At 38.3% G+C, this 26,272-nt stretch overlaps 1 protein-coding gene across 22 annotated transcripts in view; it reads left to right on the top strand.

Moving 5' to 3' along the window:
- Positions 1-8,005, top strand: part of NLRP3 (NLR family pyrin domain containing 3) — a 49,349-nt gene extending 41,344 nt beyond the window's left edge. For 17 of the 22 annotated variants that reach the window (XM_082724073.1, XM_082724083.1, XM_082724065.1 and 14 more), the window contains 3 exons: positions 3,375-3,545; positions 4,020-4,190; positions 7,375-8,005. In XM_082724073.1, the coding sequence (XP_082580199.1) occupies positions 3,375-3,545; positions 4,020-4,190; positions 7,375-7,474 (442 nt within the window). In that variant the 3' untranslated portion in view covers positions 7,475-8,005. The remainder of the gene's footprint in view (positions 1-3,374; positions 3,546-4,019; positions 4,191-7,374) is intronic. The other 5 variants (XM_082724079.1, XM_082724074.1, XM_082724066.1 and 2 more) reach the window with 1 other exon arrangement.
- The last annotated feature ends 18,267 nt before the right edge of the window (positions 8,006-26,272 follow it).

Here is a 26,272-nt window from a genome sequence, read left to right on the forward strand (position 1 = left end):
CACCGCAAATATCATTCTCAATGGAGAAAAACTGAATACTTTTCCACTAAGGTCAGGAACACGGCAGGGATGTCCATTATCACCACTGCTATTTAACATAGTACTAGAGGTCCTAGCCTCAGCAATCAGACAACAAAAGGAAATTAAAGGCATCCAAATCGGCAAAGAAGAAGTCAAATTATTACTCTTTGCAGATGATATGATACTATATGTGGAAAACCCAAAAGACTCCACTCCAAAACTGCTAGAACTTATACAGGAATTCAGTAAAGTGTCAGGATATAAAATCAATGCACAGAAATCAGTTGCATTTCTCTACACCAACAGTAAGACAGACGAAAGAGATATTAAGGAGTCAATCCCATTTACAATTGCTTCTTTCTTTTTTAAAACACCAGAGGAGTTTTCTAAAATGCAGGCTTGATATTATCACACTTTTTCTCAAAAAAATTTCAAAAGGGGACACCTGGGTGACTCAGTTGTTAAGTGTCTGCCTTTGGCTCAGGTCATGATCCCAGGGTCCTGGGACTGAGCCTTGCATTGGGCTCCGGGCTCAGCACGGAGCCTGCTTCTTCCTCTCCCACTCCCCCTGCTTGTATTTCTTCTCTAGCTGCCTATGTTAAATAAATTAAACAAAAACAAAAACAAAAACAAACAAATAAAAAAAACAAACAAACTTCACAAGTTCTTTGACGTCAAAGTGTAGTTGCTGTGTCTTAGCATAGTATACAAAATTGTCCCTGATCAGCTTTAGATCATTGCTTCTGCCACATCCTTCACTCCATTCTGAGTCATATTTAGTAAGCTTTTAGTTCTAAGAATGTGACCTATTTTACCCTTCCTTCCTTTGCTTACCACTTTCTTTTTGCCTAGTATGCAAATTATTCACCCATCATCATAGTCTATCTAGGAAACTCCTCCTTATTTTTCAAGTAATTTCACAGCTTTTCCATTTAAAAATAAGGACAAAAATGATACCTAAATCTTGGTTTTGTTGTAATTCTATGAGACAATCCCATTTTAAGTCATTATTTCAGCCAAATATTATTATTGTGTAGAAATGAAACAGACTTGTTGCATATTTATTCCTTAATTTTCTTTCTGACACATTTTTATAACATAAGCATATATTAGTGATTAAAAAAAAACCACAATCATTTAACAATATAGTATATGGCAAGATATCTTTACTCAGTGAATGTAGAACTGAGTCAAATGGATTGATTGAGACCAAGATGTGTGATGTTGGTTACATCCCTCTAATCAACTGGATTGCTGGGTAGAACTCATTTGATTGCCTAAACATTTCATTATGCACTCCATGCACCCACCACTCAATCTCAATAGTAATTAACATTTTGATAATTGAGATGTGATTTATATTTAACAAAACCACCTTGTGCTACCATTTCGTGCACTGCTAGTCAAACACCTGTTCATAATTTCTTCTAGTCATTTTCTGGAAATGATGGCAAAGCTTGTCATTTTGTAGCTTACAAAATAATTTTTCCTTTCCTTTTGGATGGGTATCTGCAGTTTTCTTGAATGGTCTTCATCTTTGCTGTTCTTCGTCTTCATCTTGTCTGTTCAGGCTGCTGTAACAAAAACACCATGGTCTGGGTGACTCAAACAACAAACATGACTCACAGTTCTGGAGGCTGGAAGCCCAATATCAAGGTGCCTGTAGATCATTTCCTTCCTGGCTTTCAAATAGCCACCTTATTGTTGTGTCTTCACATGACAATAGTGGCAAGGGAACTCTTTGGGGTCTGTTTTATCAGGGCACTAATTCCATCATGAAGACTCCACCCTGATGATGTAATTACTTCTTAAAGTCTGCACTCTTACCATCACAATGAAGGTTAAGATTTCAACATATGATTTCAATATGACACAAACATTTGGCTTGTAATAGCTAATAATCTTGCACATTAATTAAGGACCATCTGATGAAATTATTCTCAGCTGGAAATAAAGTTCTTACTAGAAGCCTTGTCCTGTTTTTTGTTTGTTTGTTTGTTTATTTGTTGTTGTTTTTTTAAAATTCATCCATCTTGGGATTTATTCCCCTCTTTGTCTTGCATATTCAGGCTTTTTTTTTTTTTTAATTACGATTCATCCCTGACTGCCAAGATGGAAGCCAGTAAGTAGATAAATACTTCTGTTTTCTTTTGACTACCTGCTGGTGCTACTTTCTATGTTTCTATTTTTCCTGATTCTAAAACATCTTGGAACTTATGAACATGTTATTGTTAAGAATTCCTTCAGGAAGGAATGTGACTGCATGAGATGTTGTTAAGTCAAGGTTTTGTTGAAGGCCTAGCATAAGTGGCTTTCTGTGTACTGTATACCCACCTCTGAGCTTCTGTGCTAGAGGGATGCAGCTCTCTCTCCTAAAACCCTCATGTTCTGTTGGGTGAGAGAATATATTCAATTTGACCCAAATGCAGCACGCCAAATTTCTTAGTCCCACTGAGTGTAATAAAAATCTAGAGCTCTAAACTCTGAGAGTCCCCTACCAGTGCAGAATGAAGGGTGATATGGATAGAAGGGCCACAGAAGAGGGATGGCCCTATAAGGCTTAAATTCATGTCTCTTCCCACTAAACACTTGCTCTTTCAACTTAAGAGAAACAGGATTCGGTAAACCTGATTTCTAGTCTGCAAAAGACACATAATAGTTACAGCTGCACTGCTGCCTTACTCAGTTAATGTGAGAATCCAATAAGGCAACTCTTTGCAATGTTGTTGGAATTATCAGTGAAGGATAATTTGGGATGTATTTCTGGTAGGTGTGGTGGTAAAGAGCATGCATGGCAGAGGTAATATGTGCAAAAAGGGAGAAGAATGTATAAGATGGAAGAAGAATATGTAAGAAATCTGAATCCGTTTGCTTTTTCTGTCTGTTCCATCAATCCCAGCAGAGCAGCCACTGTGACTATTATTTGTCTCTTTTATGGGTTCAGAGACAGAGAGTCATGCTTTCCTCAGATTATATCCAAGAGGCTGGGTCCTGACCTTGAAGGAGAAGGATGCAGCTTTTTAAAAAAAAATTTTTTTTTAAGATTTAATTTATTTGAGAGAAAGAGGGAAAGATGAGAGAGAGAGAGAGAGAGAGAGAGAGAGAGAGAGAACCAGTTTGGAGTGGGGGGCAGAGAGAGGGAGAAGCAGACTCTCCACTGAGCCTGACATGGGGCTTGATCACAGGACACTGGGACAACAATCTGAGCCAAAGGCAGATGCTTCACCAACTGAGCCACCCAAGTGCCCTAAGGATGCACTTTTTAGATGAGATGAGATTCCTGTGCTTAGATAGCTTTGCAGTGTTCAAGAAAGGCTGAACATTGAGGCCTCATTTCCTTGTTCCTTCTCCAGGTTGATGAATTCTGGCCTTACATCAGGTTGTTGTCCAGCTTTGTCATCAGTTCTCAGCACTAACCAGAAGCTCACACACCTTTACCTACGGGGCAATTCTCTTGGAGACACGGGAGTTAAGCTACTCTGTGAGGGCCTCTTGCACCCCAACTGTAAGCTTCAGATATTGGAGTAAGTCCCTTAGCTAATTATAGTGATGGGGATGCATGGTGGCTAAGGTGGGGGGAATGATGGTGGGATGATTTTTATCTGAGAAGTGATGGTGATCTCCTAAGATTTGGCTTATTGCAGGATCATGGGACTGGGAGGAGTTCTATTTCTTGGTGGTATAAAGGTAAAAACTGGATTTCATCACAAAAGAATGGGGCAATATGGCACTTGTGTTTAAGGGAAATTTGGAGAGAGCCATAGAATTTTGGAAAAATCAGTTCAAAAACGATTACTGATTGGATCTGCACAATCCAGGAGACTGGAAAAAATGCCTTCATCTGAAAAAGGGAGAAGGATAACCACAGACACATAAAATTGTTCCAAATTCATTAATCCTGTGCTTTTTGTGCATTTGAAACATTGCAGGCTGAGATCTGGGGGGTCTAGGAGGATAGTTAAGGGGACATTTTCCTTAAATCACCATCTTTCTTGCAGATTAGATGGCTGTAGCCTCACCTCACACTGTTGCTGGGATCTTTCCACACTTCTGACCTCCAATAGGAGCCTGCGGGAATTGAGCCTGGGCAGTAATGACCTGGGTGATCTAGGGGTCATGCTGCTCTGTGAAGTGTTAAAACAGCAGGGCTGCCTCCTAAAAAGCCTGAAGTAAGTATGCTTTGAACATATTTATATGGCAGTGTTCAGAGTACTAAGGACAAGTTGATGAGTTATCAAAACCCAGGATGTCTTCATTTGTATTCAAAGAGTGAGGTTGGGTCTGTGTCTATTGTTGCAGACTTTTTTATGATTCACAAACCACATATTTAACTTCATCCAGACAGTTAGAATAATTAAGGTTCAGTTGGGTGTCAAAAGAGTTTCCATTTATATTCCTGAAAGAAATCCAAGTCCCAGTGAAAGTGGCCAAATAAAATTATATGACTCTGAAAGGGACCAAAGGTACTTCGTAGACCTAGAGCAGTCCATGGTTCCTCTTAATTGCAAAGGTCTTTGCACAGTGGGGGTATCCTTAGAATTTGAAAATGAGAAAAGAAAGTTCCAGAAATGTCAAGATAGAAATTCCATAAGCCAGTTTATGTGCATTGTGTTGTGTTTCATTACTGGTGATACCACTGGTATTCATTACCTCTCCAGTAAGAGCTTCCTAGTGAGTCCTGTACCTTTGTCAACCCTGATAATCACGTTCTTGCCAGAAGAACTTTCCCTCACTTGGCTTTAGGGGCCACACCTTCTCCACACTGGATTTTTTTCTCCTTCATTTGCTATTTCTGCTCAGTCTCCTTTTGTGGATTCTCTTTATCATCCTGACCTGCACATGCTGAAACACCAGGACTCAATCATTGAGCTATTTTTTTTTTCTTTATACTTTATCCCATGTTGATATCATCCAGTGTTCTGGCTTTACCGTATATATGCTGTGCCAGCCAATTTATACCTGCATGAATTCTATGTCAAAATGTTAGTCTGACTTTTCCATTTTATGTCTAATAAATGGGCTAAACTTTACATGTCCAAATCCAAACCTATATTGGCCCCTCTTCTGCCTCTTCCTTATCTCAAGTCAGTGGTTACTCAGTGAGAATTGCTCAAGCCAAACACAAACAAAACAATGCCACAAAACCAACAAAAAACCCCATCACTCTAGGTCAGCTTTCTTATATGCACATTAGCTCATTGGCATGTCCTGTTTGTTCTGCTTCCATATCATGCCAGCTTCATGACTCCTACCCTAGTTCAAGCCACTGTCCCCCTTGTCTGAATTGTTCCAATGGCACCTTCCAGGCTACTCTGCATCTATTAGTATCCTGACCATGGCAGATGGAGGGTGCAGCTAAAACAGGAGCAAGTGATTATATCATTCCTACCCATGTGCTCTAGTGACTCCCTATCACATTGAAAGTAACATCCACAAATCCATGGAAATGCCTAAGGCCTCCTTTGATCCCCCTCTGCTCTTTCTGCAAATTCATTGTCTCCTAATCCATGTTCCTTCTGCTCCACACACACTGATTTTGCAGTTTTCCAAAAATATGGTCACCTCCAGAACTTGGCATTTCCTGTTCCCTCTGCCTGAACCTCTCTCCACTTTGATATCCATGTGTCTTGTTCCCATGTATCCTTAAATTCTCTGCTTCAAGGTCTTCTTCTGTGACTGTCTCTGACCATCCTACTGAAAATAACAGTCCAGCATATTCCCCCCTTTTCCGCTTATTTTCCTCCGCAGTGTGATCACCATCATACATACCGGCTACATCACTTTCTTGCTTATTTGTTATCTATATCTTACTCAAATAATATAAATTCTATTAGTCCTGGGCTTCTGTTCTAGTTCATGACCTCAAGGCTGAGAACCAGTTGGAATGCAGGCTCAAATAAACAGAAGTGTGCATGTAGAGACAGTGGAACACGGGTACTGCAGGAAAAGCCAACATTCTAAGAGTGAAGAGAAATAGAATGAAAAAGGGAAGGGTAGGCCAGGATGAAGCTGAGAAAATGCTGTATCTGAAGTTACTGACCTAGCCCTGAGGGACACTCTGCAGATGAGGGATAGGCTTCAAACTGACTAAGGAACCTCTGGATAAAATCAACCTGTCTCATTAGCTCATGGTGCCTTAAACAACAGATATTTATTGCTCACAGTTTTGAATATGGGAAGTCTAAGATCACAGTGCCAACCAATTCAGGTTCTGGTGAGAGTTTTCTTCCAGGCTTGCAGATGGCTGTCTTTTACCCATGTACTTATGTGGAAGAGAGAGACAGAGACATAGACACTGTGTGCCCTCACATCTCTTACCTTAGGGGAATGATCTCATTGTGATGACCCACTCCCATGACCTCATCTAACCTTAACTATATCTTAAATGTCCCATTTCAAATACCATCATATGAGGGATTAGGGCTTCTGTATAGGAATTTTGAAGAATCACAAACATTCAATCCATAACACAACCAAATAAAGATTGGTAAAAATGGTGCAGGACAAATGGTGTGATTTCTTAGCTAAGTTGCAAGGGAAACAAGAAAAAAAGAGACAAGAGGGAAGAAATTATATATCAAAGAAGACTTGAGAGGCATACAAAACAGTTGCAATGTGGGAGCTTTACTTGGCTCCTGATTAAATGAACCTAATATAAAAAATGTATCAGCTAATTGAGGAAATTTAAATGCTGACTGGACATATATTGATATTAAGGGATCAGTGTTAACTTTTTAAGTGTGATATTGGCATTGGTGGTTGTGTTTCTAAAAACCTTCATTTAGTGTCACATAGTGCAGCATTTATAGATGCATGCAATGCTGTTTGTAATAATCCATTGGGTGGGTGATAGATGAAACAAGATTGACCATGAGTTATTTTTTTAATGTATTTTTAAAAAAGATTTTATTTACTTATTTGAGAGACAAAGATTGAGAGAGAGCAAGAGCATGAGCAGGGGAGGAGGGTAGAGGGAGAAGGAGAAGCAGACCCCTCACTGAGCAGGGAGCCTGATGACATGGTAGTCAATTCCAGGACCTTGGGATCATAACCTGAGCTGAAGGCAGATGCTTAACTGACTGAACTCCCTAGGCTTCCCTGGCAATGGGTTATTAATTGTCAAATTAATGGATAAAATTAACGATTAACTCATTCTCTCTAAATTAACATGTTTAAATATTTCCAAACTTGAAGGTTAAAAATATAACATAAAAACAATAGGCATGAAGTGTAGCATTGGAGAACTTAGAAGTATGTTAGATTAAGGAAAGTAAGGAGATGAGGTTTTTAAGGCAAAACTCTGAGAGTGCTCTCTGAAGAATATAACACAAGGCTGTCAATTTGTTCCTACAGGTTATGTGAAATGTATTTCAATTATGATACAAAATGTGCATTAGAAACACTTCAAGAAGAAAAGCCCGAGTTGACCATTGTCTTTGAGCCCTTTTGGTAGTGATAGATGCCGGCTACCAGATGCAAGCATTTTGGCTCCCTGTCATCCAGGTGTGGAGAAGTGAGAATGAGCACTCCCCCAACCAAGGTGAAGACCATCACTCCACAACTCCTCTGGTCCAGGGTGGGACAGTGAAATCTTGCCGATGGTGTGTTTTACAAGAGAAGCATCTCCTTTCCCCTGGCTTGAAGACACCAGGACAATGAAATCATCCAAATGAGGTGGTTCTCATTATAGAACCTTAGAGGATATGTTCCTGTTGGTGACCTCATATAACTAACTCATGTAATAAAGCACTTTTTCTGTTTTTCTCTTCTTACTATCTCTAAATCTCCTTTCCCTCATACCCTTTTTACCCATCTTTGTTCTGTTTACCTTCACCCATATCATCATTATCACACACTCCTATCTTTCTGACTATAACAGAACTAGTAAACTATATGCTATGTTGCAGTTTTGTAGCAGCAACTTATTTATTTTTAATTTTTGTAACAGTTATATTTTCTAATAAAATAATTCATGTTTATTGTAGCTGGTTGAAAAGTGAGAAAATTTAAAACCTTTTTGTATTTGTTGATTTAAATAGTCTTTCCCTTAATTAATTAATTTTATTTTAAAATTATTATTATTATGTGCAATGATAGTACATCATTAGTTTTTAATGAACAACGATTCATTAGTTGCATATAACACACAGTGCTCATCACAACATGTGCCCTCCTTAATACCCATCACCCAGCTACCCCATCCCCCATGTCCTCCCTTCTTTAACTCTCAGTTAGTTTCCTGGAGTCGAGTCTTTCATAGTTTGTCTCCCTCTCTGATTTCTTCCAATTCAGTTTTCCCTCCCTTCTCCTGTGCTTTTACTTAGTTTCCACATATGAGTGGAACCGTCTGATAACTGTCTTTCTCTGCTTGACTTATTTCACTTAGCATAATTTCCTCCAGTTCTGTCCATGTTGATGTTAATGCTGGGTATTCATCCTTTCTGATGGTTGAGTAATACTCCATTGTATATATGAACCACATCTTCTTTATCCATTCATCTGTTGAAGGGCATCTTGTTTCCTCCCACAATTTGGGTATTGTGGACATTGCTGCTATGAATATTTGGATGTATGTACCCATTCTTTTCACTACATCTTTATCTTTTGGGTAAATACCTAGTAGTGTAATTACTGCATCCTAAGGTAATTCTATTATTAATAACCTGAAAAAACCTCCATACTGTTTTCCAGAGTGGCTGTTCCAGCTTGCATTCTACCAACAGTGTAAGAGAGTTACCCTTTCTCTACATCCTCACCCACACTTGTTTCCTGTCTTTTTAATTTTTGCCATTCTAATGGGAGTAAGGTAATATCTCATTGTGGTTTTGATTTGTATTTCCCTGATGGCTAGTGATGTTGAACATTTTTTCATTTGTTTGTTAGCCATTTGTATGTCTTCTTTTTGGAGATATGTCTGTTCAACTCTTCTGCCCATTTATCCATTTATTGACTGGATTATTTATTTTTTGGGTGTTGAGTTTGAGAAGTTCTTTATAGATCTGGATACCAGTCTTTTATCCATAATATCATTTGCAATTATTTTTCCCATTCTGTGGATTGCCTCTTTGTTTTGTTGACTATTTCTTTTGATGTGCAAACACTTTTTATCTTGATGAAGTCCTAATAGTTCATTTTTGCTTTTGTTTCCCTTGCCTTTATACATGTGTCTTGAAAGATATCACTGTGACCAATGTTGAAGAGGTTACTTCTTATGTTCTCCTTTAGGTCTTCGATAGATTCCTTTCTCATATTGAGGTCTTTCAACCATTTAGAGTTTACCTTTGTGTATGGTGTAAGTGAATGGTCCAAACTCATTCTTCTGCATGTGGCTGTTCAATTTTCCCAGCACCATTTATTGAAGAGCCTGTCTTTTTTTCCATTGGGTATTCTTTCCTGCTTTGTCAAAGATTAGTTGACCATAGTGATGAGGGTCCATTTCTGGGGTCTCTATTATGTTCCACTGATCTATGTGTCTGTTTGTGTGCTGATATCATGCTTTCTTGATGATCACAGCTTTGTAATATAGCTTGGAGTCAAGCACTGTAATGCCTGTAGCTTTGGTTTTCTTTTTCAACAATCCCTGGTAAATTTGGGGTCTTTTCTGGTTCCATATAAATTTCAGGATTGTTTATTCTAGCTCTGCAAAAAATGCCAGTGACATTTTGATAGGGATTTTACTGTACATGTAGATTGCTCTTGGCAGCATAGACATTTAACAATGTTATTCTTCGAACCCAAGAGCATGGAATGTATTTCCAACTCTTTGTGTCTTACTCAGTATCTTTCATAAGCATTATGTAGTTTCTAGAATATATATCTTTTATATCTTTGGTAGGTTTGTTCCTAGGTATCTTATGGTTTTTGGTGCTATTGTAAATGGAATTGATTCCTTAATACCTCTTCATACACATTGTTAGTGTTTGGAAATGCAACTGATTTCTGTGTATTGATTTTGTATCCTGACACTTTACTGAATTGTTGTATGAGTTCTAGTAATTTGAGGAGTCTTTTGAGTTTTCCACAAAAAGTATAATGTCATCTGTGAAGAGAGAGTTTGAGTTCTTCTTTGCCAATTTGAATGCCTTTTATTTCTTTTTGTTGTCTGATTGCTGAGGCTAGGACTTCTAGTACTATGAGGAGCAAAAGTAGTGAGAATGGGCATCCCTGTCATGTTTCTGGCCTTAAAGAAAAATCTCTCAGTTTTTCCCCATTGAGAATGATAGTTGCTATAGGCTTTTCATAGATGGCCTTTTTGATATTGAAGTATGTCCTCTCTATCCCTACATGCTGAAGAGTTAATCAGGAAAGGATGCTGTATTTTGTCACATGCTTTTTCTGCATCACTTGAGAGGGCCATATGGTTCTTCTCTTTTCTTTTATTATTGTGCTGTATAACACTGATTGATCTGCAAGTTTAACACTTGCATCCTAGGCATAAATCCCACCTGGTCATGATAGGTAAGACTTTTAATGTACTGTCATATCCTATTGGCTAGAATCTTGAGTATTTTGGCATCTATCCATGTTCGTCAAGGATATTGGTCTGTAAATCTTTCTGATGGGGTCTTTGCCTGGTTTTGGGATCAGGGTAATGCCTCATAAAAGCAGTTTGGAGGTTTTCCTTCTGTTTCTATTTTTTGGAACAGTTTCAGTAGAATAGGTATTATTTCTTTTTTAAAATATTTGGTAGAATTCCCTTGGGAAGCCATCTGGCTCTGGACTTTTTTTTTTTTTTTTTTTTTGTTTTTTTTTTTTTTTTTTTTTGTTTTGTTTTTGATTGCTGCTTCAATTTTTTTTTTTTTTTACATCTGATAATTGGTCTATTCAGTTGTCTATATTTTCCAGTTTCAGTTTTGTTAGTTTGTATATTTCCAGGAAGGCATCCATTTCTTCCAGATTGCTTAATTTGTTCACAAATAGTTGCTGGTAATAATTTCTAATAATTGTTTCAATTCCTTGCTGTTAGTCATGATGTCTCCCCTTTCATTCATGATTTTATTAATTTGGGTCCTTTTTTTTTTCTTTTTTCCTGGATAAGTTTGGCCGGTGGTTTATTGATCTTATTCTTTCGTGGAACTAGCTTCTAGTTTCATTGATCTGTCTTACTGTTTTTTTCTGGTTTCTATTTCATTGAACTCTGCTCTAATCTTTATTATTTCTCTTCTCCTGCTTGTCTTAGGTTTTGTTTGCTGTTCTTTCTCTTTTAGGTGTGGGGTTAGCTTGTGCCTTTGGGATTTTTCTACTTTATTGAGAGAGGGCTGGATGGCTATGTATTTCCCCTTAGGTCCACCTTTGCAGTATCCCATAGGTTTTGGACTGATGTGTTTTCATTCTCATTAGTTTCCATGAATTGTTTAAGTTCTTCTTTGATTCCTTGGTTGACCCATTCATTCTTTAGCATGATGCTCTTTAACTTCCAAATATTTGAATTTCTTCCAAATTTTTTCTTGTGATTGAGTTCAAGTTTCAAAACATTGTGGTCTGATAATATGCAGGGAATAATCACAATCTTTTGGTATCAGTTGAGACCTGATTTGTGACCCAGTATGTGGTCTATTCTGGAGAAAATTCCATGTGCACTGGAGAAGAATGAAAATTCTTTTATTTTAGGGTGGAATTTTTGTATATATCTATGAAGTCCTTCTGGTCCAATGTGTCAATCAAAGCTCTTGTTTCTTTGTTGATCTGCTTAGATGATGTATCTGTTTTTGTGAGTGGAGTGTTTAGGTCTCCTACTATTAATGTATTATTATCAACGTGATTCTTTTTTTGGTTAACAGTTGACTAGTTGGCTACTCCCATGTTGGGGAATAGATATTTATAATTTTTAGATCTTCTTGTTGGAAAGACCCTTTCAGTATGATACAGTGTCCCTCCGCATCTCTTACTACAGTCTTTGGTTTAAAATCTAATTGTCTGATATGAGAATTACTACACCAGCTTTCTTTTGAGGTCCATTGGCCTGATAAATGGTTCTCCATCCCCCTACTTTCAATCTGGAAGTGTCTTTAGGTTCAAAATAAGTCTCTTGTAGACTATGTAGGGATGGGTCCTGTTTTTTTTTTACCCAATTTGCAATCCTGTGTCATTTCATGGGGGCATTTAGGCCATTCATGTTGAGGGTAACTATCGACAGATAAGAATTTAGTGCCATCATATTGCCTGTAAAATCCCTATTTTTATAGATTATCTCTCTAAATTTCTGGTCCATATTACCTTTGGGATCTTTCTTCTTTTATAAAATCTCCCTTGATATTTCTTGCAGGACTGGCTTGGTGGCCATATATTCTTTCAGTTTCCGCCCATTCTGGAAACTCTTTATCTCTCCATTCATTCTGGATGATAGCCTTGCTGAATACAGTATTTTTGGCTGCATGTTCTTCTCATTTAGTACCCTGAATATGTCTTGTCAGCCCTTACTGGCTTTCCAGGTTTCTGTAGACATGTCTGATGTTATTCTGATGACCCTCCCTCCATATGTAAGAAATATATTTCCAAAGCTGCTCTCAGGACAGATTACATGGCTCTAAGATGTGAAAGTTTTATTATTATATGTCAGTGTTGCTTTATTTTTATCGATTTTATTTACTTTACTGATCTTGAGAGGGGTCCTCTCTGCCTTTTGGACACAATTACTTGTTTCCTACCCCAAGTTAAGTAAGTTCTCAGCTATGATTTGATCAAATATATCTTCTAGTCCTCTCTTTCTCTCCACCCCCTCAGTGATCCCAAGAATTCTGACATTGGAGCATTTCATGGCATCATTGATCTCTCTAAGTCTGTTCTCATGGGCTTCTAGCTGTTTATCGCTATCCTCCTCAGCTTCCTTCCTTTCTATCAGCTTATCTTCTAGAATACCAATTTGTTCTGCCTCATTTACCCTGGTTGTTGGAGTATCCAGTTTAGACTGTATTCTATTCATAGCATTTTAAAGTTTGGCCTATTAGACCACATTTCTGCCCTCAGAGATTCTATATTGTTGCTAATGCTTTTTTTTTTAAAGGATTTTATTTATTTATTTGACAGAGAGAGATCACAAGTAGGCAGAGAGGCAGGCAGAGAGAGAGAGAGAGGAGGAAGTAGGCTCCCTGCTGAGTAAAGCGCCTGATGTGGAATTCGATCCCAGGACCCTGAGATCATGACCTGAGCCAAAGGCAGAGGCTTAACCCAGTGAGCCACCCAGGCGCCCCAGGTTGCTAATGCTTTTATGAGGCCTAACTATTGACTTCATAATTGCTACCTTGAAGTCTATCTCTGATATCTTGCTTATATTCATATCTAGTAGTTCTGTGTCAGAGACCATTTTCTCTGGTTCTTTTCTTTGTTGGGAGTTCTTCCTCCTAGTCATTCTGTTGAGAAATGGTTGAAGGAATGTACAGAGTCCAAAATATCAACCATGACCCAAGCAAAATGCACCCCCACAAAAATCCAAAGTAGTCTAAAGCTACCATAGATACACCATTAAAGCATATGATCTGAAACAATACAAAAAACAAAGATAAAAGAGAGAAAAAAAGAGGGGTGACAGGGAGAGAGATGATAACCTCACCGAGTGGACACAGCAGGGTGATTTGCCTGTTTTTGCTTCATTTTTGGTCTCTGTGTTAGAAGACACTATATCCCAACATTTCAAAAAACCAGAACTTGCACATATATCAAGATAAAATTGAATAGAGTGAAAAATGGGCCACAAGGTATGAGGTGTAGAGAAATGAATCCAAGGAATATGTTTGGGGTATAAGTCTATTATATATATATATGAAAACAAAAGTTAAAAAGTGACTTAATACATAGTTTGGGAAATAAAAATCTATTTGAAATGACAGCAGGGTCAAAAAAAGAAAATAAGAAAAAAAAACTAATAAAGAAATATAACATTTTAGCCTAAAGTATAATCAAGTTGGAAGGGAACACCTGGAGCTCCTTATATTATTTCCCCCTGGCACTGGAGTTTTACAGTGCTCTGGGAAATAAGCTTAAAAGCTTATTCATCTGTTCTTCTAGTCGGTCTTCTTAGGGAAAGGCCTGTTTCTTGGCTTCTCAGGTGTCAGTCATGCCTGAGCTGAAATCCCACTCCTGGGCTCATTTTTTGGGCTGGCTCATTTTTTGGGCTGGCTCCCCCATTCTGACACAGGATCTCTGCTGCACAAGGTTTCCTGTGACCCTGAGAATCTGGGGACCACACTGTCCCAGCAAGTGTTCTACCTCCTGCTTGGCTGCCTGAGGGATGACCGTCAGAGAAGCAGACTCCTAAAAGTTCTGATTTTGTGCTCCTCTGCTCTATCATTTTCTAGAAGCTGGCTGATGGAGGTTGCCTCCCCCTGGAGTTTATCTTCCCATATATCGCCTTGGATTCACTTCTCTGTACCTCCTACCTTATGGAAAATGATTGCTTGTCTTTTTGTATTTGTAGCTATTCTTTTCTCCAATCTCCAGCTAAGTATGCAGGTGTTCAAAATGATTTGATAGCTATCTAGCTGAATTCCTGGGGCCAGAAGAAATTAATGTTTCCTACTTCACCATCTTGGACTCCTCTTTCCCTTAATTTTAAAAGAAGGTGACTAGAAATCTTTTTACTTTAAACTACTGAATATAAATTAAATTGCTTTATGCATTAAAAAATCTCTTTGGCAAATGATTCACTTGTAATAAATGGGGGAAAAAAATCATCTTAACCCTAACTCTGCTGGTTAAAATTTCAGCTCTGATAGGACAGGAAGTTAAAAATCATGCAAAAGAAGGTTTTAGAATAGATAGAACCTATACTCATAAATGAATGCATAATGTAGAAAATGCCTTTTGCTTCTGCACAGCAAAGGAAATAGTCAACAAAACAAAGAGGCAACCCATGGAATGGGAGAAGATACTTGCAAATGTACAGTACAGACAAAGGCTGATATACAGGATCTATAAAGAACTTCTCAAACTCAACACACACAAAACAGATACTCATGTCAAAAAAATGGGCAGAAGATATGAAAAGACACTTCTCCAGTGAAGACATACAAATGGCTATCAGACACATGAAAAAATGTTCATCATCACTAGCCATCAGGGAGATTCAAATTAACCACATTGAGATACCACCTTACACTAGTTAGAATGGCCAAAATTAGCAAGACAGGAAACAACATGTGTTGGGAGGATGTGGAGAAAGGGGAACCCTCTTACACTGTTGGTGGGAATGCAAGTTGGTGCAGCCTCTTTGGAGAAGAGTGTGGAGATTCCTCAGGAAATTAAAAATAGAGCTTCCCTATGACCCCACAATTGCACTACTGGGTATTTACCCCACAAATACAGATGTAGTGAAAAGAAGGGCCATCTGTACCCCAATGTTTATAGCAGCAATGGCCATAGTCACCAAACTGTGGAAAGAGCCAAGATGCCCTTCAACGGACAAATGCATAAGGAAAATGTGGTCCATATACACTATGTATGGAGTATTATGCCTCCATCAGAAAAGATGAATACCCAACTTTTGTAGCAACATGGACGGGACTGGAAGAGATTATGCTGGTTGAAATAAGTCAAGCAGAGAGAGAGTCAATTATCATATGGTTTCTCTTATTTGTGGAGCATAATAAATAACATGGAGGACATAGGGAGATGGAGAGGAGAAGGGAGTTGAGGGAAATTGGAAGGGGAGGTGAACCATGAGAGACTATGGACTCTGAAAAACAATCTGAGGGGTTTTAAGTGGTGGGGGGGTGGGAGGTTGGGGTACCAGGTAGTGGGTATTATGGAGGGCATGGATTGCATGGAACACTGGGAGTGGTGAAAAAAATAATGAATACTGTTATGCTGAAAATAAATAAATTTAATTAAAAAATTAAAAATAGAGCTTCCCTATGACATTGCAATTGCACTACTGTGTATTTACCCCAAAGGTACAGATGTAGTGAAAAGAAGGGCCATCTGTACCCCAATGTTTATAGCAGCAATAGCCATAGTGGCCAAACTGTGGAAAGAACCAAGATGCCCTTCAACGGTTGAATGGATAAGGAAGATGTGGTCCATATACACTATGGAGTATTATGCCTCCATCAGAAAGGATGAATACCCAACTTTTGTAACAACATGGATGGGACTGGAAGAGATTATGCTGGTTGAAATAAGTCAAGCAGAGAGAGAGTCAATTATCATAAGGTTTCTCTTATTTGTGGAGCATAATAAATAACATGAAGGACATAGGGAGATGGAGAGGAGAAGAGAGTTGAGAGAAATTGGAAGGGGAGGTGAACCATGAGAGACTATGGACCTGAAAAAAAACCTGAGGGTTTTGAAGGGGTGGGGGGTGGGAGGTTGGGGGAGCCAGGTGGTTGGTATTATGGAGGGCACGTTTTGCATGGAGCATTGGGTGTGGTACAAAAACAATGAATTCTGTTACATTGAAAAGAAATTAAAAAAAAAAGAAAAACAGCATTTTACAAAATTTAATGAAGCATATTATGTCTTTGCAGTCTTTTAAATTACAGCCTCCTTTTTATAATTAAACTTTTTCTTATAAATTTAAAAAAATGCCTTTTGCCTTCAATTACAAGAGCTTATCTTGGATTTATCTGATCTGAGGAGCAGTTCATCTGCCATACTTCATATTGATTAATTTCTCCTCACACATGGGACAACCCTTGAACCACATGGGATTTTTCAGGATGGAAACACTTCTTCCTCTGTTAAATTAGTGATCCAGACTTCTTTTGCTCAAGCATGGCCTGTGGACTGTTGATATAAGGAACTTGTGCAATAATGTAAGTCAATCACATTACAAAATATGCTTTTTATATAAGCTTTTTTTTTCTTGGTAAGATTATATCAATAAAGGAAGAAGTATGTGATTTATATTCTGTTGCAAACTTTTTTCTTGTCTAGGACTAGCACTTGGAAGTAACTGAGATGTAGGTTTTTATTTTTCACATGTTGGTGAAGGGAACTATTGCATACTGTCTCTCTGCTATATACACCTTGACATGCTGAGTAAAATGTAATTAAAGCACATTTAATCTGGAAAGAGAAAAACTTCTGGGCACCATGAACTTACAACTGAATTAAGAGTTTACCTGTCAATCATCAGAGGAATATCTGAACAAATAAAGGTGCCACAGTGTGACTATTAATTTGGAAAAATCCATGAGGCTTTCTATACCAGTAAAACTAAAAAATGAGTAGTTTCTGGATAGAAGATTTACACACAAACATCAAGAGCATGCAATTGTAAAACAAATAACTTTTCTCAACTATCATAGTCAAGATTGGATAAGGTATGAAGCAAATGGATGCAAAACTCTAAAAAGAGTATAAGTGAAGAGCAGGATACTTACACAGTTGGAAAGCATCTCTCCACAGTAGGGTAATCAGTTGCAAAAAAAAAAATAGTAACTGTATAAAGAACAGAAATTAGATAGTGGTCTGACTATCTAATAAAAAATATTGGGGGGTTGGGATGCCTGGGTGGCTCAGTGGGTTGAAGCCTCTGCCGTCAGCTCAGGTCACGATTCCAGGGTCCTGGGATTGAGCCCAGAATCAGGCTTTCTGCTCAGCAGGGAGCCTGCTTCCTCCTCTCTCTCTGTCTGCCTCTGCCTACTTGTGATCTCTGATGGTCAAATAAATAAATAAATCTTAAAAAAAATCAGGTACCTGAAGTAAATCTATCAAAAACTGTATAAAAATTATACAAAAAAGAACTAAATAAATGGAGAACTATTTATGGATGACAAGGTTCCAAAGTTTCAGTACTGCAACAATGCAAGTTCTCTCCCCTTGCCCCCCACTTTCCACCAACTAACAAAAATTCAGTGCAATTGCTATTAACATACTAACAGGGATTTTAATAGATTTGAGCCAGATGATTTTGAAAATGTATATGAAAAATAGATGGAGAGAGGATTGAGGGGAATTTTGGCAACATAGGAGGATTTTCTGTACTAGATATTAAGGTGTTAAAATTGGTCTATGCAGTAGAGGCAGGATAGAGTTCATGTGCTGCCACTGGAATGCATAGAAATGTCATCTGTGACATTGAAAATGATGAAGAAAGGAACCTGGTTGGGACAAATAGCCATAAGCATGGGAACACTGCTATTCATATCATACAAATAATTTCCCTATGTAGGAAAGACACAGTTTATTTTTTTTTCAATAATGTTGATATTATTTATTTTATTTTTTATTTCATGTTTTTATTTAAATTCCTGTTAGTTAAAATATAGTGTAATATTAGTTTCATGAGTAGAATTTAGTGATTCATTGCTTACATATAACATCCAGTGCTCATCACAAGTTCCCTCCCTGATACCCATCACCCATTTAGCCCATCACCCCCCACTCCTCTCCCTCCATCAACCCTCAGTGTTCTCCATAGTTAATAGTCTGTTTCATGGTTTGCCTCTCTCTTTCTCCTCCCTATGTTCCCCTGTTTCTTTTCTTAAATTCCACATGAGTAAAATCACATGTTATTTATCTTTTTCTGACTGACTTGTTTGACTCTACCTTCATCCACATCATTACGAATTGCAAGATTTCATCCTTTCTGAAGGCTGAGTAATATTCCATTATATATATATATATATATATATATATATATATATATATATATATTATATCTTTTTTTTAAATTTATTTTTTATTTATTTTCAGCATAACAGTATTCATTATTTTTGCACCACACCCAGTGCTCCATGCAATCCATGCCCTCTATAATACCCACTATATACTATATCTTTATCCATTCATTTGTCCATGGACATCTGGGCTTTTCCCACAGTTTGGCTATTGTGGACATTGCCACTACAAACATTGGGGTGCAAGTGTCCCTTTGGATCACAATGTTTCTATCCTTTGGGTAAATACCCAGTAGGGCAATTGCCGGGTGCTGGGGTAGCTCTATTTTTAATGTCCTGCGGAACCTCTGTACTATTTTCCAGAGTGGATGCACCAGCTTGCCTTCCCACCAACAGTATAAGAGTGTTCCCCTTTCTCCACATCCTCACCAACACTTGTTTCCTGAGTTGTTAATCTTAGCTTTTCTGAGTGGTGTGAGGTGGTATCTCTTTTTGATCTGTATGATCTGTATTTCCCTGATGAGTGAGGTTGAGCATCTTTTTATGTGTGTTAGACATTTGTATGTCTTCTTTGGAGAAATTTCTTCTGCCCATTTCTTAACTGGATTATTTGGGGGGGGTAAGTTTAATAACTTCTTTACAGATTTTAGATAGTAACCCTTTATCAGATATGTGATTTGAAAATACCTTTCTACGTTGTCTTTGGGTTCTGTTGATTGTTTCTTTCACTGTGTAGAGGCTTTTTATTTTGATGAAGTCCCAATAGTTCATTTTTGCTTTTCTTTATCTTGCCTTCAGTGACACCTCTAATATAGATGTTGCTATGGGTGATGTCAAAGAGGTTGCTGCCATTTTGATGGATTCTTCTAAAAATAGATCTAAATGTAGAGTAGTCTGACTATAGTTAATTATGCTGTATTGCACTCTTGAAATTTGTTAAGATGGTAGATCTTAAGTGTTCTCATCATTCACACACACACACACAAATGCACAGATTAAAAGGGTGACTATGTGAAATGATGGATATGTTAAATATCTTGTTGGTGGTAGTGATTGCACAATGCATACTTGTTTCAAAAGATTACATTATATACCGTATATAAACCTGGATTAAAAAAGCCAACAAATTTCATTGCATGTCATGTAAGCATATTGACATTGAACATTAACTTAACAGAATGGAATTACCATAAAAGCATATTGTTTCCATGGGTGTTGGGGGGGATAAAGGCATAAACCATTTAGAAGAAAATAGGGCAAAATATCTAAGATATAAGTTGAATGAATTTCTTGGAATAGACTTAAAATGCACACAGTATAAAAAAAACAGTAAATTAAACTACACTAAAAAGTAAAATTTTTGAATATTGTAAAGTTAACATTATAGCCCCAGCTTAAGACTTTTTGTGCTGGGCTCTGGTCCACATTTCCTTCCAGCCATCATTATGCCCACACATGCCACAAACTGCAGGAGATATAATCTGACAGCATGGCACATCAGTGGGCCGCCTGTGATTCTTCATAGAGTTTCTGTGACACTGCTTAGGACACATGCAGAACCACTCCCTTTTGCTCAATCTGTCAATACAACAAAGTGAATGCCTGTGGCGCTGCCTTTGACCAACACTGGTGGGGGCCCCATGAAGATTTCCACCCATTTTCTTTTTCTTTTTAAAAAATATTTATTTATTTGACAGAGAGAGAGATAATGAGAGAAGGAACACAAGCAGGGGCAGAGGGAGAGGGAGAAAGAGGCTACCCACTGAGCAGGGAGCCCAATGCAAGGCTTGATCCCAGGAATCCTGACTTGAGCTGAAGGCAGATGCTTAATGACTGAGTCACCCAGGCCCCCCTTCACCCCTTTTCTGAGATGCATTCTACAATTCTTTCAGAAGGTCCGCTGGGACTGAGCCTCTGTATCTAGCTGTAGATGCCAGTTCATTAGACTTCCCTTGTATTTGTTTCCTTTTCTTATGGGGTATAGTGTGTCCCCTGCCCCCACCCCCCGGACTTTTCAATTCAGAGGTTAAAATCCTCACCCCTGGTACCTCATAGGGTAACTTTACTTGGAAATAAAGCTGTTGCAGATGTCATTAGTTAAGATGGGAACACAGGGAGTGTGGTGAGTCCCAATTTATATATAAGATGAGATGGGAAGAGTGGAATTTGGACACAGAAATGGATGCAGGGAAAACACCAGGTGAGGATGAATGATGACAGAGATGTACCAGCCATGCAATGCTGGGGATTTCCCACAGACCACTTGAAGCCAGGAGAGAGACATGGAACAGATTCTTTCTTATAACCCTGAGAGGACCCAAATCTTCTGGCATACCACAGTCAGATTCCTACCCTCCAGAATTGTGGGATGATACATGTCTATTGTTTAGATTATGCTGTTTGCGGCAGCCCCAGCAAATACGTACAGTCCGTAATAGCAAAATGTACAGTTGGGTTACAATGGTACCATTCAGTCCCAGAATCAAGGCATTCAACTGAAGATTTCCTAGTAACCAAACTTTGAAGAAATACCTGTAGTAAAGGAGGAGGTCCACTGTACACTAGTATGTCCTCATCTTAATTAGCTGCAATGCTAATTGCTAACAACTGCAATCTTGTTTTTCTAAATAAGGTCATATTCTGAGGTTGTAGGGATTGGGAGTTCAGTATATGAATTCTGGGAAACACGGTTCAACTCATAAATGTGATCTCTCCCCAAATTCATGTTCTCACCTGTAAAATTATTCACTGTCTCTCCAAATCCCCTGAAGTCTTAACTCACTCCAGCACCCAATTTCATCTGAACAGCATCTAAATCAGATATAGGTGAGACTTGAGGGATGATTCATCCTTTCCAGCTGTGAACCCATGAAGCCAGACCTCTTGCCATGTGCTTTCCAGATACAATGGTGGGGCAGCATAAGATAGACACTCTCATTCCAAGGGAGAGAAATCAGAAGAGCAACAGGGGCATTGGTCCCAAGTGAGTATGCAACTTGATGGCAGATTTCATTAGATTTGAAGGCTTGAGAATAATCCTCTTTGGCTGTCCTCTGCCCTCCTTGTCTACACCCTGGGACTGAGGAAAAGACAGCCCCACCTCTTAGACTCTACCCTCTGGGTCCTGATGCCAGTGACAGCCTTGTTAAACTTGGACCACCTCTGGGATTATTCTTTCCTTTTCTTGAAAAATAATATATATTTCCAGATATATAGCTCAGTTTTCCCTTTTCCTGCCAGTGGAATCTTACATTAACAGCCTTCCTTCATTTCATTCTGTATCTGCCTCCTTACTTTTCCAAGCTGTCAGTGTTTCTGCTGATAGAACATTCACAGAAATTTTGTTCATTTCCTGTGCAATCATAGGGGTCCAAACTGTCAAAGAGGGTCCTTTGTAGACCTGTCCCATATAACCACATTTCTATTCCTGGTGTCAGTTGGGTGGATCACCTGGGTAGTGTCACTGTTGGATTGTGAAAGTGATTATACACACACACACACACACACATGTGCACATATATATATACACACACACACGTGCACATATATATATATATATATATATATATACACATATATATAAAATCAAATCAAGAACTTAAATAGTAAGTTACTATGTAAATATTTACTATTTATCTTTAGTCAAACAGTTATATTGAGATGTCTTAATGTTCTAGTAGTTTGTCTAGTGGGTTCATCTAGTGATCTACTCATTTTTCTTATATAAATAATGCTTTTAAATAATACCAAGGCTGTCTCTTCTTTACTCATCCTCCTACATCTTTTTCTTCCTTCTTGGTTTGTTACATTATATAGTTTTTAATGTGGGAAACAAAGGCAGAAGAAAAATTATTAAATTTTCTTACTATCTACAACCCATTGACAAGTCCTTCAAACAGGTAGAGTGATATTTCTCTAGGGATCCAAATGCCTCGATCTTGCTACTTTGTTAAGGGCAACTGGCAATCTTAGCCAGACCCCCCACGATCCTCAAAGTTTACTTTAACATATGAAAATTCTTTTGGAAATTTCCTTAATCTCTACCCCCTAGATACATGTTAGCAATCATCCCCCAAGCATATGGCTCACCACTATACATCTGAAGGGTTTCATGACTAAGGTTTTATTAGATGGTAATAAGTGACTTTTCTCAACAATAGCTAGCCCCTCAAGGTCCTGACAACCTTGCTTCTAAATTCCTTAGAGACTTATGCTCTCCCTAACCACTCCCAACTTGAAAGCCATTCATCATGACCCTGGTGCAGCTCTTTCTGCCCACAGGTCCTGTCTTCGTGCTTTAATAAAATCATCTTTTTATACCAAAGTCATCTCAAGAATCCTTTCTTGGTCATCCTCTTTGAACTCTAATGTCTTCTCCTATATCAGTTTTTGCTACTTGGAGTGGTGGCAATATTTCTGTTATGCTCCATGGTTTAAAAGGAACTGACCTAAGATTCACAATTCTTGGTTTCTTTTAGAGTAAAATGGTGTTTACAGGTTACAATCAGAACTGTAAGTTTGGGGTTACTACTGGGTTATTTTTATAAATAAACAAATAAGTCAGTACTTGAAAGTGATATTTCTTGTTCCAAAGTAAGATTAAAGGATTTTTATTTAATTTCTTGGCATTTTATCTTTATTTTATATAAAAAAATCTAGGTTCCTAAGCATATTAACCTCATTATAGATTTACTTTATCCTATCATCGATGTATCTGTGTATCTATCACCTATCAACCAACTGTATAAATAACTGTGAAATCAAGATACAGAGATTCAGGATTTCTTCTTTTTTTTTTTTTTTTTTGTATGTGTGTGTTATGTTAGTCACCATACAATAATACATTAGTTTTTTTCTAATTTAATTTTATTTTTTTAATGTTCCAAAATTCATTGTTTATGTACCACACCAGTACTCCATGCAATATGTGCCCTCCTTAATACCCACCCCAGGCTCACCCATCTCCCCCAACCCCCTCCCTTCTAAAACCCTCAATTTGTTTCTTGGATCTTCATGGTTGTTTTTGTCTGAAAACAGGTTATACAGCAACAGTATGGTTTGACAGCTCATTAAAACTAAATCTCGGTAGAGACTGCACCATTTTATGCTTAGATTGAAACCTGTTCTGACTCTTCTCCTCTGTAGTTGAATTGTTTTTCTGATAAGATGCATTTAGATTATACTTCTTTTAAAAATATATTTTATTTATTTATTTGACAGAGATCACAAGTAGCTAGAGAAGCAGGCAGAGAGAGAGGTTGAAGCAGGCTCCCTGATGAGCAGAGAGCCTGAAGCAGGGCTCAATCCCAGGACGTTGGGATCATGACCCTAGCTGAAGGCAGAGGCTTCAACCCACTGAGCCACCCTAGATTCTACTTTTTTATCTTTGAAGCTAAGTAACTTCATTAGGCACTTCTCTTTCAATACTGCATGTTCTATTTCTTTTTGGCCTTTTAATCTTCAGAGTCAATTCTCTTTTATTTCAGGAACATGCTATGTTTTAATAATTTCCAGGTGCATCTGTTTTGCTGTGTTTTCGTTAGTGATAATAATTTTGTGTAAAAGGACAGTCATTGTCTTCTATGCCTGACATCGTTTTCTATATGCATGACTTAATTTATCTTTGCAGCTTAGTTTTCTGTAATTTTCTTCTATTTTCACCAGAAGACATATTTTTAAAGATTTTATTTATTTATTTGAAAGAAAGAGAGAGTGTGCATGAGTGCAGTGGAGGAGCAGAGGAAGAAGGGGAAGCAGACTCGCTGCTGAGTAGCCCCCTCCCCCACCCCCACCTGGGACTGGATCTCAGGACCTGAGATCATGACCTGAGTCCAAAGGCAGAGCTTAACCAACTAAGCCATCCAGGCATCCCTTCAGCAGTAAATACTTTGCTTGCTCGTCCTCCAAAGTATTTTGTGGTGGTGCTAGAGAGGTCTGTAGACCTTTGAACTCCCAGGATTTGATCAGACCCTGTTGGCACCTTTGTCAATCACATCGCCACAATGCGTGTTTGTGTCATGTTTCCCACTAAGAGTTGCAGGGCTTAGAAGTCAGTGGGATGAGGGCACTCCCCTCTCCCCTCTCTCCTTTCTATCTCACCTCCAGCCAGAGGAATGTCTGATTTCAACCTCTAGGAGCTACCCCAATTTCCCTGTTGTTGTAGATGTGGACTGCATCACACAGAGCCACACATCACACACAGCTGCATACCACACCCTCAAGATTGTCATTGCCATGGCCCATCCTGGGGTCAAGATAGTGATCTCTGGACTGACCACACAGGCCAGTACCTCCTCACTATTCATTGACTGTGTGACCATGGGAGCCCCTTTATCTCTGTGTCTGAGTCCTCATCTGTAACATGACAAAGATCATCACATCTGCTTCACACATAATTGGTGTGTGAGGAAGAAATGAGTTAATATCTGTAAAGCACTTAGAATAATGTCTGTCATGCAAAAGGTACCATTAAGTCTCTTTCAGCTCTAAGTGTGTCTGAGAAATGAGGACTATCCTATTATTGGGATAAGACTGCAGGTTCTCATCATGTTCTTCATCTCCATAATAATGGAGCACTGTGTGACAATGGGTGACAGCTGTGCATGGGGGTGGGATCTCTGTGCCTGACTCGGGGTAGAGAGATATTTGTGGCTATGAGTGTGATTGGACAACCATGCCTGTTTTCAGTCCTGTTTCTTTACTTATTCCTGCTTAGAATTCTCTTAATGGACATGTGCATTCTAACCTTTGAGGAGCTATTATCTTCCCTTCCTCAATAGCTGTCTGTTCAGAATATATACTTGAACTGTGCTGTGTTCTCTATGGCTCTGTGTTATGGACTGAATTGTATCCCCCCACCCCTAAATTCCTATGTTGAAACCCCAACCCCCAGTACCTCAAAAAGGTGACTGTATTTAAAGATAGAGACTTCAAAAAGAGACTTCAAAAAAGATATTAAGTTAAAGCACACTCATTAGGCTAGGTTGTAATTCAGTCTGATTGGGTCTTTACAAGAAGAGTAGGTAAGGACACATACATGCGAAGAGGGAAAACCATACGCATACACAAGGAGAAGACAGTTATCCACAGGCCAAGGAGAGAGACCTGAAGAGAAATCTTCCCTGCTGACATGTTTATTTTGGACGTTGTAGCCTCTAAAACAGTGGCAACATAACTTTCTGTCATTTAAGCTGTCCATTAAGCTGATGGTGGTATTTGTTATGGCAGCCCTAGCAAACTAGTATGCTCTAAATGCTCTAATGCAGAGTTAGTGCAGAAAATCCATGCCTTTTGGCACCAATAAAAGGGTCTAAATTACTTATCAACAGCCAAATGATCATAGGTCCAGGTAAATGCATTCAAAGATCAAATAAGTGATAATGAAATTTCAGCATCAAACATATAAAGTGAAAAACTGGGGTTCGAAGAATCAAGTAAAATTTGAAAACTTTCTTCCATTTCCTCAAGGAAGACTTCACTTAGATGAGATCTAAGGTTGAACATAAAACAGAGTTGTGTCCCCTGAGTGTGGAATGGCAGAAGAGAAAAGTTAAAAAGAAATTGATGAGCTGTTTAAGAAGAAAGAAAGAAAAAGGAAGTGGGCAGAGGAAAAAGTGGGATGAAGAATGCAAAAGGAAGGGCACCAAATAATTCTGCTCATGAAGATTATAGATCAATAGAAATGTATGTGTTCC

Source organism: Mustela nivalis, assembly GCF_964662115.1.
Source record: "Mustela nivalis genome assembly, chromosome: 3".
NCBI lineage: Eukaryota > Metazoa > Chordata > Mammalia > Carnivora > Mustelidae > Mustela > Mustela nivalis.